The sequence below is a fragment of the Aplidium turbinatum genome, chromosome 13, assembly GCF_918807975.1.
Source record: "Aplidium turbinatum chromosome 13, kaAplTurb1.1, whole genome shotgun sequence".
In the NCBI taxonomy this organism is placed as follows: Eukaryota; Metazoa; Chordata; class Ascidiacea; order Aplousobranchia; family Polyclinidae; genus Aplidium; species Aplidium turbinatum.
In genome coordinates, this window is record NC_137484.1 from 12,878,732 (window position 1) to 12,893,895 (window position 15,164).

At 37.4% G+C, this 15,164-nt stretch overlaps 1 protein-coding gene across 1 annotated transcript; it reads left to right on the forward strand.

The window, feature by feature from the left end:
* The first annotated feature begins 2,136 nt into the window (after positions 1-2,136).
* LOC145782108 (protein SLC31A2-like) lies at positions 2,137-10,639 on the forward strand. The gene is made up of 5 exons (XM_082593855.1): positions 2,137-3,504; positions 6,768-6,886; positions 7,922-8,023; positions 9,842-9,985; positions 10,247-10,639. The coding sequence occupies exons 1-5, from the start codon at positions 3,303-3,305 to the stop codon at positions 10,370-10,372; spliced, it is 693 nt and encodes a 230-aa protein (XP_082449981.1). The 5' UTR covers positions 2,137-3,302; the 3' UTR covers positions 10,373-10,639.
* The last annotated feature ends 4,525 nt before the right edge of the window (positions 10,640-15,164 follow it).

A 15,164-nucleotide genomic window follows, 5' to 3' on the forward strand; every position in this document is an offset into this window, starting at 1 on the left:
GAGCCAAACATAGCAACCAAATAAGCAAGGAATCTAATCGTCTTCTTCTTGCGTTTGAGGCCGCCGCAGATCACATTGTTAGGCTACATCCAGGCGCAGCAGCCAATGGATTGTGTGATTGAATGATCCACCTTTCATCATTCAGAAATGAGACAAATTCCAATTTTATGTAAAGGTCAAAAAATAATTTAAGCTTGTCTCTAAGCTCAAACACTCGTTTGGTTACGTTTCTTGTTGAAAGCCATCGAGTATTTGCATGAAACAGAAGTAGGCCTATGTGATGGTCTACCTTAGGTTATATAATTTTGGGTTGATGTGCCCATGGCCACCTAAAGATACGGCCTGATTTGTCACATTTTGCAGAAATTTCCAGGTTTTTCTAACTTTGAGCAAACGTTTAAATAAATTTTTCTAAAAATTATATTCTTACGCTTTCTTTATTCTTTTCCCCAGATGACACAATAGGTTTTAACATTCTCACACGTTGAAAAACAAAAAAAAATTCAATTTCGAAGATTTTAGTCAATAACAGTCTGATTTTGCGTTTTTCAAATTACTTTTTCTCATTTGCTACTGCTTCTCCAAGGCAACAAAAAAGTTTTACGTCATTAGGAACCGCAAAATGTAAAAACATCTCAAAAAATGTCAGTGAAGCACTAGCAGTAGCTGTAATCAAAATCTGCAAAATGTGACAAATCATACACGCCGCATCTCCAGGTGGCCATGATGTGCCTTATTTTATAGTTTAGATCAGTGCTCTTTAACAGGGGTTCCGCGGAACCCTAGGGTTCCACGGAACATGAAGTGGGGTTCCGTGAATTTTAAGGGTTCCGCGAGGGTTCCTCATTTATTTAGGGAAATTGATTTCTTGCTTCGGTATTTTTGATCCATCATTCTGATTTCTTTAGATCACTGTCCAAGTGGACCAGTTTGTTAAATAAGAGGTTGAATGCAGTCAACAACCGAAGAAAACATGGATTTAATTATTGCGTCACTTGCTGTTTATTGTTATTCTATTTTCAAGACCGTTATTGTTGCATCACAGTCATAGAATGTTGCTGATGTACATACCACAGAAGTACAAGCAGACTAAGTAGAGACTACACCTGAAATAAAGAAATTAGTGTTGAAGCTATTGAGGAAAAATTTCTACCGCTACTTTCCTAAAAAAGAATCTGAGAATTTCCGTTTGTTAAAGTGTGTGGTTAATCCTTTCATGTTCCCTTGCCAACAACATGAAGAACTCCTGGATATCTGCAATGATATTCATTTGGAGGAAATTTTTGAAAAAAATGGAAAGTAATATTTTTGGATTTTTCTGTGGAAAGAAGGGACAGCAATTGCAAAGGAAGCATTGAAACTTCTGTGTCAATTTCCAAATACCCATTTGTGTGAAACAGCATTTTCTGCTTTAACCACTATTAAATACAAAAGCAGTAGGCTACTTGCTTGAAGGGTGTCGAACTGTCAATATGTGTATTAGAATTGCATTAAACAACGTTGACCGTTGAGCGTCGATTTAAGAAAATTGTAAAAGAAAAGCAACAACAGCAGAGTCATAAAATGTCTAACTTTATAGCTTTTGTAATAGGCTAACTGTTTATTTTGAAACGTCTAATTATTTTTTAAAGTGTAACAGTGTAATAACAAATATTTAATTTTCCGACCAAGCAATTCCTAATTTCTAAATTTCTGTTAGTGGGCTTCGGTGACAAACGCGAAAGCACATGAAGGGTTCCGTGTTGACAAAAAGGATGAAGAGCACTAGTTTAGATTGTACTTTGCCCACTCAAGCCATAGCTTTGTAGCTTTATCGAGTGTGCACAGGTGTCTAATTCGGTCAGCTCTACTGGTTTAAAATTTTGTTTCTATATCAATCATTTTTAAACCTCCATTTTTAACTTCTGCTCTGATTAGTTCTGCCTAATAGCTCTATCAGAGATGGATACCATAGAAAATTATGTAAGATTTTGTTTAAGGATTGGATGTATTTTTTTTCTGGGTAGAAAACTTTTCCTTACCTTTGGAAAGAAAACAACAAAGGGTTGTAAGTAAGGATTCAATTAACAACAAAGTAAGACTTCAATTGACTGACAAAATGAGCGTGAGAACTATGTGGCATGAATTAGTGATGTGATACTGATGAGCCCAGCCTCATAGGCAAAATATGTGTCTATCGCTGTCAATTCTTGCTACACTCGAATAGTCAGGTAGTGCTGATGCCAGGAAGATTGCTCCTTCTCAACAATAACGTTTCCAACTGATGCGTTCAACTAGGCATGAAGCCTGCGTATGAAGACCATAAAGATTTATAAGCTTTCGGTAATATACTGCCATCGTTCCAGTTGAGTAGGTCTACATCGCATTGTTTGCGTAGATTGTCCTGATGAAATTTTCAGTATTCAATATATACATTGTTATTTTATGATTTAAGCAAATATTTTCTTTTGGTAAAACCAGCAATATTCGGTTTTGATATATAACTGACTGAAAATAGATCAGTCCTCATGCTTGTTTATGTCGGTGCTTACAAGCAGTATTGTACGGTACGTAAGAGGGTAGGAGGTCACCTCTCCACTCAGTTGAGCTTGATTACAAAATAGGTTCTCATGGTTTTTGTGTAAATCGAGTATCCCTGATTGAGTTTAATGAACAGGTGTTTGGCTCATCATTAGCACAATTACATCCTTATGTTATTTTTTGTCATATCCAGACTTACACCAGGTGGTTGAAGATTTGGATTAAGTGGGCGGGAAGCCAAGAAAGCTAATCTTGTGTCCACCCTTCAGGCATGCCTTTAAGTAACCTGCTAAAGACTCAGCCACATGCTCATGCACTGGTGTCGAACCGTGCCCTTTCGATTGTCGTAACAGGACTCTTACCACTCGGCGGTGCAGGCCTACGTTTTGTGACTTGTTAAGTGTTAAACCTACTTTTATGTCTGGTATGAAGTAAATGTAGGCTGCTATAGTATCACATAGTCTCATGCAATTATTTTTCAATCTCTCTTCCATAAATATGCTGTACGACTGTACGTACGCCACTGCTTAGCCTCTCTCTTCCATAAATATGTTACACTACGTAGCCTACGCCACTGCTTACAAGTGAATCAATTATCTATTTCCTAAGGCTTATTGCCCTTCTATTCAATTTTCCACAGCACACTAGGAACAGTTCTTAGATTACAACTACTGTAACTTGCAACGATTGAATAACCTTTTTTGCTTCAAGTCAGAGTGCTACGTACGTTTTTGTTGGGATATTTTATAACCGAACTGTAATTTTTTGCACAAGTAGTCATTATGGATATGACAGGAATGTCAAATCCCACATCTGACACAAACATGAATGGCATGGATGGAGACATGAATGGAATGGATGGAAACATGAACGGCATGAATGGAAACATGAGTGGAATGGGATCTATGTCAATGGCCATGTATTTCAACTTCATGATGCCTTTCACAACAGTCTTCAAAGAGTGGGTCATTGCTGATCAAGGAAGTAGGTTAACCTAACGCAGCTCAACATGTTCTGTGAATTTAAATGAACAAGCAAACGTAATCCTAGTAGCTTGGCGTTAACTAAAGTAGTCCTAATTAGATGTTTACAGAAAAATCTATAATTGGTTATTATTATTTATGGGAATCTTTATTCTCAGACTAAGAAAATCTCTTTAAAAGCTTAGTCTTAACCATTATCGAATAGGCCTACATGTAGAGATTTCAAGCCACAGACGCAGACTCGGTCACTAAAGTTGTCTGTTTGACGTTTCCGTTTGTTAGGCCTATTTTAGCCTATTTAGCCTATTTTAGCTGTCCTCCAGGTAGGCCTAACAAAATAGGCCTATTTTGTTAGGCCTACCTGGAGGACAGCAGCGACTGAAATCAAGACGCCCATTTGTGCCCGCCGCACGACAGCTTCTGAACAACGTTGAAAATCTTGGAATAAGTGCGGCACACTGGACGATCTACACATGGAACATGGAGTGGCAAAACAACACTTCCCGACTCCGTGATTTCCTACCCGACGTCGATCCCCACCCTCCGGGAATGTCCCTCGCAAGACTTGCGTGGGTCCGGCTTAACCGCCTACGAACCGGCGTCGGTCGCTTTCGTTCAGACATGTGCAGATGGGGCCTGGCTCCCTCACCGGGATGCTAGTGTGGCGCCACAGACCAGACAGTAGATCATGTCGTCCATGACTGCCCAATCCATCAACCACCACATGGAACGCTTGGACTGAAGGCCCTGGATGACGAGACTGTCGAGTGGCTGATGACATCATGCCCAAACATATAATCCGGAAGAACAGCTCATACGACGAAGAAGGCCTATTTTCATGTTTTGTTTCCGGTTAACTATGCATTGCATCCACTAAGTCCTGCTCAATGGAGAGCTGTCAAGGTATAAGCTACACCCAGAAGTACCGTTGCTCAACCTTGGCGCTTCTTCGGTCGCTTAGCCCAGTTTTTATGTAGGCTACGCAGTACGCATCTATTCTGAAGTATAGGCCTACTTAACAATATATGGCGACCAATGGGCTATATGTCGCTATATGGCACACAGCTTGCAGTGACATAGCCTATAGTTACATTGCGCAGCCTGCATTAACATCTAGAAAAATCAAGGCAATAAATCGTTTTTTGCTTTCTTTTTTTGATTGACATATATAGTATTGAAGGATTAATATGGTTTTTGCAAGCTGTTTTAGCTTTGTTTCCAAGAATTCATAAATTGGCTCAATAAATTGTTTGTTTTTTTGTTCTCTTTTAAAGCCATATTTCGATATTTTACATTGGAGTTTGGGAGAGGGCGAATTCTTTCAAAAGATATTTTCAAACTAGCATTATGTTTACTTTTTTTCGAAGCTTACGCAATAAGTTTGCAATGTGCTAAAGGTTAAATATGTATAATTGTATACAGTGGCGGCTCGTGGTATTTATAGCAGGGGGTGCTGCAACCGGAGGTAGCCTATACGTGAAAGAGCGAGCGCTAAAGGCGCGATGCCAAGGGGTCTAGGGACATGACCCCCATAAATTTTACCTTATTTTAGTGGTATTTCATGAATTCTGAGGCTATTTGAGCAATTAATTTCCTGATGTTCATCAAGTTTAAATAGGCTGTTTTAGCATGTGACCTTTGGCCTTAACTTATTATCGTAAGTTAATAATGAACCTAGGTTACATTTAATTTATAAAAAATCAACCAGGTTTGGTAACCACAAAAATTTATTGGTAGAGCTTTTCTTAAATTTAATTTAACAACACTAATGAAAACCTAGTCTAAGCTTTATCTTTTTGTGAAGAAAGCAAAGCACATTAGTCTAACCATGTAACAGCATCAGTCGCAGCCACCTAATATCGTGTTTGAAAACAACAGTATTTGCAACAGTAGCTAGCCTGACCACGTGACCAGCAACTGCAAAATTTGCAGTTCGAAATTGTGGGATTTGAAGCAACCTGAGCCAAAATATGACGTCACAATTTCTCTTTGTTCTTCTTTTATAAGATCGCAACTGCAGGGCTTGCAGTTCAGAGCTGCCAAATACAAATCTTAAAAAATCATCATATTTTTTAAAACCCAGAAATTATGAAACTTCTAGTCGGTAGGATCTATAGAGAACACGAGAAAAAACGTAAAATTAATAAAAAAAATAAAATACTGAAATGTGCAGGGGGTGCTGCAGTTTTGCAGTTTCTATGGACGAGCCGCCACTGATTGTATATACAGTGAAAAACATCTACTGAAACATTATGCTTGAATAAAATGCCAATATCGTGATGTGTGGACTATAAAGTCCGCGCAAAGATTTGTTTAATCAGTCTGTCAATAAAACGAGTCAGATTGTGGGCGGTCAGACCGTAAAGCAGTCTAAACAAGTCCTGCCTTTAAAATAATCAACAAAAAAATATCTACCAGACAAATTATAAAAATCTATCCATGATTACAAACAATGTTTGAAAATTAGTCCAAATTCAATTTTAAAACAAACCTTAGTCAAACTTTTACAGAAAACCCATTTTGATTTGATAAATGCAAAGTTGGCATTTTGAACATGAAAACCACCGTTAGGTCTTAAAACGCACAAAGAGCAGCCAAATTAAGCTAAAATTTGTCAAAACTTTCTGGACACAAGCCCCCCAGTAGGCTACCATATTTTTGTATTTCCAATTTTCTCCTAGAGGTTTTGTTTTGTTCAAACTGTGGTGTAAACATTTTTTAGATAAGCTACCCTTCCACCTTCCTAGAAAGTTTTTTTAAAAATAAATTAATATAAATAAATAGAACTAACTTGGTACAAAAATAAACATTAATAAATCAACTCTTCAAACGTAACGATGGACTGTCATTGTTAGACAGAGACGTGACTACCGAGAGTTGTTCGCATAGAAGTTATTTTTTCCAACAATAAACTTACGTTATTGTCTGAGTGGCTTTTCTTTGGTTCTTAAAACTAGTTTCTTCCTAAACGCTTTCCTTTTTGTTTGACTACCGGTGTCCGGTACCGCAGAATTGTCAGACTGGCTAACTCACTCACAAATGTCAAGTTCTTTGTAAGGCCAAAACTGCAGCAGTCTTTTTTGACACCATGCATAGGATAAGCTTTCAGGCTACGGTATCCGCAAAGGCCCAAATGTAAATAATTTCTGAAAGACGTAGGACTCAGTCAAAGTTATAAAACCTCGACTTTAATTTGGCCCTAAACCATTGTAAACTAGCCTAGGCTTATTATTTTTTTGCTGAAATTTTATTATGTTTTTGCAGCTTTAATTGGATCATGCTTTGGAGTTGTTGGGTTGGCTATGTTGTACGAAATTATGAAAACTGCACGCATAGTGTATGAAAGAAAAGTTCTTGACCATTTGAAAAAGCTGAATGAGATGGTACCTCAGTGTAATGATTTGTGACTTTGAATCAACTAATGATATAGCTAAAATATGGCTAAGAGACTGAAATAATGCTCTAAGTCTTATAACAATTAACTTTAGTCAACCCTTTCTTGATGTACTGTAGCCTACGTAGTGCAGTATATGTCAAAAATTTCAAAATCCTTAAAAAAGGACCTCTGACAACAATAGCTGGTTTGATCATCAAATCAATGGATCACCAAATCTCTTCGAGGCTTGTGACGAGCAGCATATAGGCTGCTGTAACTTAATCAAAAATGCATTTGTTGCTTATACAATGAGACCCTCCTGAGATTCTGAAACGCTTATTTGTAATCTTATTCCGCACTTTTACTTTGTAACAGTGGCGTGCAAAAGAATGTGCCAGGATAAAAAATGTTGAGCTTGATATAGGTTTAGGGTCTGTAGTTAACTTAATTATGCGAAAATAAACCAAAACAAGAACGAATTAATGAAATTGTTTGCTTTTGTGATATATTTAACATCAAAAACGTATTTCTTCAAACTATCAAAAGCATTTTTCCTGAAATTGCGCGTTTTTACGTCGTATTACGTATAGCCTACAACGAAGAAGCTTCAAGATCAAGCGGCGCTGGTTCGACTCTCGGGGTGTGCGCTTGAGCAACGCACGTTAAGGACTGCTCTCCATTCAGCGGCATCTAATGGATGGAAAAGTTCCCCGGCAACAAGACTTCAACAATCGGAAACTTCAATCTGTCAATCTCGGTGACCGGGCCTGCGTCAGTGATTTAAAGCCTCTACAAGTACGCGAAAACTGCCAGGATTAAGCTCTGCAAGAAGCTTTCCCAGTCCGAGGATAAAGATTCAATCAATCAATCAATCAAACAATAATCTACAAAACATTATCTCCATTTTAATGGAGGATGTTGCCATATAAAATTGGAAAAAAAATTATAGCCCAACATTTTTGTCAGCGGTGCGCTGTTTAAGAAAAAAGATAAATTGTTCAAAACTTCTAATAGTCTAAGGTGGTTTTGTATTTTTTTTTAGAATTTAGACTCTTCATCTTCATCAGAGAGTGTTTTCAAACCCAAAAAGATACCTCAGTTTTGGCTTCATCATTTTCTGCAAAGTATTTTGCAGATTGTCCAGGTAAGGCTCTGCTCTCACCGTGGATCATATGGCTATAGGCTACGTGGTCGTGGTCACATAGGTGAGGTAGCCTATATTATAATTATTCGTCAGTAGCAACAACAATAGGCTACTGCTTGGCCTACAGACTTAGCAACTTGATAATCGCTGTGTAAGATCTGATTTTGCTTTTTAAGTCGAAATAAAAAATGTTGGGTTAACTTATTAGCAACTTTACAAAATTAATAATTTTAGTTCAACAATGGTGGCCAGGGCCGTTGAGAAGACAATTTGGGTCCGGCACCAATGAGATCGTCGGGTCCCAATTCAAGATACTTATGTTATAATGATCACTTACAATATACCCAAAGAATACGTGGTAGTTTCTTTAAACTCCCGGGCTCCTTGACAAGGTTTTGGGCCAATGAAATAATGCCGGGCTCGAGTCCAATAGTTCCCCCTGTACCCTCCTGTCAACGCTACTGGTGGTGGCACAATGCTTTCGAGTCAGCAGATGTGGGCTCGACAACCAGGATTATTAAATTGGCATTTTAATGCCAAATTCGATTTAGTGTTTTTTTGATGCGTTTGGCGGGTTATTTTTGGAGTTTTTTTTGGAAGTTGTTTTTTAGCATTTTAATATTTAGTTAAAAAAAACCTGTTTTATCGATTTGCAGTATTTTCGTATTCATAAAAAATCAAGTTGTAAATGGCAACCTCTCTTTCCTTCATGCTGATAAATAATTAATGCTTTCCATAATCCTATTGCATTTTGGGCTGATTTTGTCAACAGCATCATTCGATAATTATCTTGCTAATTTTCTTTGTAAGTTTGTAGGCCTATTGGTTTGTTAGGAGGAATATAGCAAGATAACTGACTGTAACTGATAACAGCAAAGATACATTCCAAAACATATGTTTGCTTACTCCAGCGAAAAGTTTAAGATAGTATGTTCACATGAGAACGTCTCGAAACGCTCGAAAAAACGTTGTTTCAACACCACTCCAGAGCAAGCGGTTGTTTGTAGACGCAGGCTACTGAGAAGATACTGACTGGCATGCTGAAATAATAGCTAGAAACATTTGACTCAATGACCATACCGGTGTAGCCTATCTGCAACCTATAGCCTAGATCTTTGTAACTAACAAATGTTTCTCGAGAGTTGAGTTTAGCAAGAATCGATAGGGATAGACACATTTTTCGCTCATAAGGCTCAACCCATCAGCGGTTGACAGCTCTGTCGCACGAATTAGTGATGTGATGCTAATAAGCTTAGGCAAAACATGTGTCTTTCGCTCTCAATATTTGCTACAGTTAACTACCGTAAAACATTTGTTGATTGCAAAGGTCTTCATGGCTGTCGTTGGAGGCAACACTGGTATGGCTAGCAAAACATGGTATGGTTTGCTGTTTTGTAGTGAGTAGCCTGTGAATGTGCGATAGCCTCCTCAGCCTTGTGCATTATGTTAGGTGGATTGCTCCTACATAAGCTACATGTTATTTTTGTACCCAAAAAAAAAATACATCCGACGAGTCAACGACATTATTTAACAATGACACTTTTTGTTAATCGACTCCCTTAAAATAACATAATATGGCATTTTTTCCCTGAATTTAGCAGTTTTTTTTTAAGTGTATTTGGCATTTTTTTTTAAATTTGGGTCTAGCAATCTTATCGGCTATCATGTCGAACTGCACCTTTACGGATGCGTGAAAACTGACTGCAGTCCACACAGTGTAAAGCGCAGCGAAGAACCCTTGCGTTTCAGCGGTATATACAAGCATACAATCATTACTCTGGTTTTCTTATAAAGTAAACCTCTGTAAATTATTTTTAGGTGTTTCTGGCATACCTGTTGATGTTAATCATCATGACATACAACGTTTGGTTGATGTTATCAGCTTGTGTCGGTGCTGGGGTTGGATACTTTATTGCCGGTGGAATGCTTGTAGTTCCAACCATTTCAAATCAAAACGAAAAGGTAACTTCATTAATTTTGTTTATTTTAAAAGCAAGTGTAAACTAAACATTTTTTAATTGTCATATAAAAGAACAATTTTGAGACAATTGCCTATAAAATAAAAAGCGATAAAAAGTAATTTTAAAGAAAATTTAAATTCTAAATCATTTAAAACTATATACTAGCCTGCATCAGAGATCACCTAACCTAATTTCCGTAACTGCATAGAAGCTACATTTCAAATTGATCTCGGACTGGTTTTGAAACTTCTTTTATTTGCAGACATCTGACCATTTCTGTAAAAAAGACAAAGCACACTCTTGGGATGAGTCATCCTTTTCCAATGGAAGCGACTACACAAAAAGTCCACCATATTATGAAAACAAAGCAGTCGCATCAAATAACTAAAAATGTTGACAAGGAAACTTAGTTCAGAAACTACGATAGCCTACTTTTATTTTTTTAAGTGACATCCTTATACTGTATATATACATAGGCTTCCAATTTTTAATTGAAAGCTACAAATATTAATTTTATTACAAATCCATTTGATGGATTAAAAAAGCAGAAACGTAGACTAGCCTAGCTTGCTATTTTTTAATTTTGCGGGCATCCTCAGAGCAAGGCTATTGTTATTATTATGCGTTTTTGTGAATAAACGATCATATTGCGTTGTTCAAATTGTTCAACCTCAAAAAATTAAGATATTTCGGACACACACCAAGAAGCAGCTCGTAGGAAAAGTTAATGTTAACTGGGTTTGTGCAGCACTGTACAAGGCAAATGAACAAAAGGAAGACAACAAAAGAAATATTTTGACAATATCAAGGAAATTACGGAAATGAAAAACATGCCGAAAGTGAAAAAACCATAACAAAATGGAGGGAGATCGATGTGGTACGGCACCAATGTGTTCCTCAGGCCCCAAAACAAGGCACATCTAGGAAAAGCGAACTAGGAGAGGTCAGGGACCAGTTAGAAAAAAATAGCTTTTTCTTTAATAACTCGAATAATTATGTACCAAACCATATTTTTATTAAGTTTCACCTTTTACTCACATCTTCAAAACATTTCAACAAAAAAATTTAATATTTTGATATTTATTATTAAGGTTGAAATACCGCGCTAAAGTGTCCCACTCGTACTTAACCTAAGGGAGCAGTGGGCACTTCAAAAATGCATTTGATCTAACAAGAAACTAGTTGAAAATACAAAACAGATTTTTCATTTGTGAATTGCAAGACATTGTTTTGACACTTCACATCAAAGAAACGTTAAAATAAGCAGTTTTAATGGATTGACCAAAAACTACTGGATACAAAGTTATAGTTGAACCAAAAATATAAAAGAAATCTGACCACTCTTGTTAAAATCAGGGTATGGGATGGAATGGAATGGAAGATGTTTTTTCCATCTTCCATCCTGAGATTTTCTTCCATTTCATCTCCATTCCATCTTAGAAATCTTACATTCCATCTTCCATCTACATTCCATCTTACATTCCATCTCAGAATTCTCTTCCATCTTCACATTTTGTCATCTCCGCGTTGCATATGCCACAAATAGGCTAAACCTAAAAACCATAGGAAAAATTTAAGCTAAAAATTTAACAGCAGTATTTTCCTAAGGATTACGTAGGCTACCGTTTGAATTATTGTTTGAATGTACCGTTCGAATTATTTTAGCAAGCAACGTAATGTTTTCATGTCTTGATAAAGCGTTAGAAAGTTGCTGATGGAATTGGGATGGAATGATGAAAGATTGCTTCCATCCCATCATCAAGATCTTCTTTCTTTTCCATTCTTGACATCTTCCATCCCAAAATCTGTCTTGCATTCCATCCCATCCCATTCCCTGGTTAAAATCACCAAGTGAAAAAAAACTCTTTGTGATGTCATTCCTGAACTACAAAAAATTTTGCAACTGAACAACTTTAAACAATATTGACCAATATCTCGGTTTCTACACGCAAAATATCAGTCATTTACGTTCACCACGGTTCAAGAAAATGACAGTGTCCCACTGGTAAATCGTTCCACTGGTCACCGAAATCTCCTATATCCAAACAATACGATCGAGGTGCTTTCTTCAAGTTCCCAGGCCTCTAGGAAAGGTTTTTGGTCTCTAGAAGCATTGCGGGCATTGCGGATATTCATTCCAGTAGTCTTGACAGAGTGTTCAGGGGCCACTTTTAGATTTGGGCCCGAGATAATTTCAAGGGCTTGAAATCATTTCTAGGGACCCGAAAACATAAAGAAACCACAACATTTTCTTTGAATACAGTGCGTTTTTGTTGTAAATATTTTGATTTGTGGCCTAGATAGGACCTCATTGGTAGTGGGCACAAACTATCCTCCCAACAGCCCTGGTTAAATCGATAATGTTATCGTAATTTCTTTTTTTAAATATTGGTTTTGAATTTTTATCCTCTTACTGACAAAGCCTCTGATAAGCTATTCCTACCAGTTTCGCAGCACAGGCCCGGTTACCGAGATTGGCAGAGTGGAGTTTGAAGTGTTGTTGCCGGGAAATTATTCCATCCATTAGGTGCCGTTGAATGGAGAGCAGTCCTTGGAATGCGTTGCTCAAGCGCACACCTCAAGAGTCGAACCAGGGCTGCTTAATATTGAAGGTCCTTCGTTCACGAATACACGTGCTAACCAGGGGCGCCGGAATGATTTTTGACTGGGGAGACAGGATTAGGAAAAAATGGCACTTTTGTTGCTGAAAAGTCAATTTTTTTTAAAATTTTAAGATAAGATATAGCGATAGGCTTATGCTCAGCTATCAGCTCACTATCGAGTAATGATACAAGTGTCCGGTACACAAAGAAGGGCATCATGTTATGTTATAATGATTAATGATGTAACCTACTGTGTTGCAGAATTTTGTGCCGTGAATAATTAAATATTATTTTTGAGGCAAAAATGAAAGATTGTGACGGCTAAAAGCGAATAGCAGAAATTGTTATATTGCAAAATGTACAGTAGCCTACATCACCTTAAAAGGACACCATTGCCCCTCTGTCCTTCCATACACAGAAAAATTGAGAACAGAGGGCATCTGCCTCCTGCAAGCTTCCGGCGCCCTTGGCGCTAACCAACCAAGCTATCGGGGTGAACTAGAACACCGTAAGACCGTCTTGGTCATTTTTCAGCTTGCTGTTGTGGTTTACTTGAAGCATTTGCTTACTTAAACGATGTAGTATACATTTAATATTTTCTGTTGTTAATTATAATCGCTATGCGTAGCCGTAGCCTATTGTGTCGTTTAATGTTTAACTGGTACTGCGCAACAAATAAACCAATTTGATAACTTGCCGAATTTTAAAGTGGCAACACGTTTGTGTGTTATATAATCTTAGTTGCCATGCATGATTGTCCAAGCGCAAGACAAGATCAGAAGCAAGCAGCCAGTGTTGCCAACCTTGCAGTTTTCCCGCAAGTTTGGGCTTGTTTTTTTTCGAGTTTGCGTAATTTTTTTTGAGTTTGCCGGTTGCTTGTTTTTTTGGCCAGTCAAACCTTTTTTAACTTGTTTTTGATACTGAAATTGCAAGGTTTTTATTGTAGTCAACATTGTATCCCTTCTTTTCAAGGTAATTATATGGCTTGGAATGGCGTAAACAAATGTTATTCTTAAAATAAACGTGATGTATAGACTGCAAAGACTGTATTGAAAATTTTGAACTGCTAAACTGCATATTTTATGCTAATTGGTATTGGTTGCAAATTATTGGGCTTGTTTTTGTGTTGATTTTCCTGTTTTGGGCTTGTTTTTTAGACTCACTTGCTTGGTTTCAAAAAACAACCTGGCATCACTGCAAGCAGCTGATCAGCTGGGTAGCCACTTTAACAAGTCGAAATTCTGCCACTGAAATTGACTAGAATGCAACCGCCAACCAATCATAAGCTACGGTTTAAGTGACGTAAAAATGGCGAAAAGAAGATCATAGAAAGCAAATTAGGTGATGGATTTTTTGTCAGCTGGTTGGCTTAGGGGTTAGGGTTAGGGCTAGAAAGTAGTCATTTCATTGACGCGTGTTCGATTCTCACCACTGCTATTGCTCTTTTTCTTCTGTAATTCCCAAATAAAGTTCAAAACAAGCATTAACTCTCTGGATGAGTGCTAGAAGGATCACAATTAGACGGTAGCCTCTTATAACACGTTCTGATTGGTTGGCGGTTGCATTGTAGTCAATTTCAGTGGCAGAATTTCGACTTGTTAAAGTGGCTACCGATCAGCTGAGCAGCAAAAGCAAAACTGAGTTCAGATTGAGCAACTGGGTCACTGGGTGTAAAAGTTTAGTAAAAACCAACTCAGGTTATGCAATTTGTTGCTTTATAAATAAATGCATTAGTAAAACTTACGATAGGTTTAATAACATCGGCTGACCTTCCTACAGTAGGCTAGACCTGCAATATTAGAATAGGCAATGAAGTTTAGTTGTATTTAGTCTCCACTTTCCTTCGATATATTGTCTTGATTTATTAGAAGCAAAAGTATTCTGTTTATCAGTTTCATCAAGTAAAGGTCAACCGCTGGCACTAATTTGTGTTGATTTTGTCTGATAAAAATGTTAATTTAGAATACTGTAGACTTTGAAAATAGGCAGTGGCTATTGGACCGGCGCCAGTCTTTGAATCTGAAACACTATTTGACCGGTCATGACGTCACTATATAGGCATTTTTTTCTTTTTCTCTTTCAAAGCAAAAGACGAGAAGAGTGCCTATATAACTTCTAAATTCGGCAGTTATGTTCAACTGATTCGATGGCGCGTAGAATAAGTCTCCGGCTGGTGCTCCAGAGGGAATGAGTTCGATACTACGCGGAAGCGTTCTTTCATTTTTAAATTTTGACCCGAATTGACTCAATCGTTAGGCTGCTGCATTTTTGTGGTTAATTTTTAATTTGAGTAGCCTACAGCCCAATTTTTTATGTTTTTTCAACTAGGCTAGATGCGTAATAAAGTTAGAGTTTTTCATTTTCTGAAATTTGAGAATTTCTCTGGGTAATTTTCCGTTCGTCATTACATTTTTGCGTCTTTCGGCAAACACGGTCACATCCTCTTATGACAAACGGAAAATTATTCAGAGAAATTCTTAAATTAAAGAAAATTAAAAACTCTAACTTTATTACTCATATTTGAAAAGACATAAAAAATTGGGCTGTAGGCTACTCAAATTAAAAATTGACCACAAA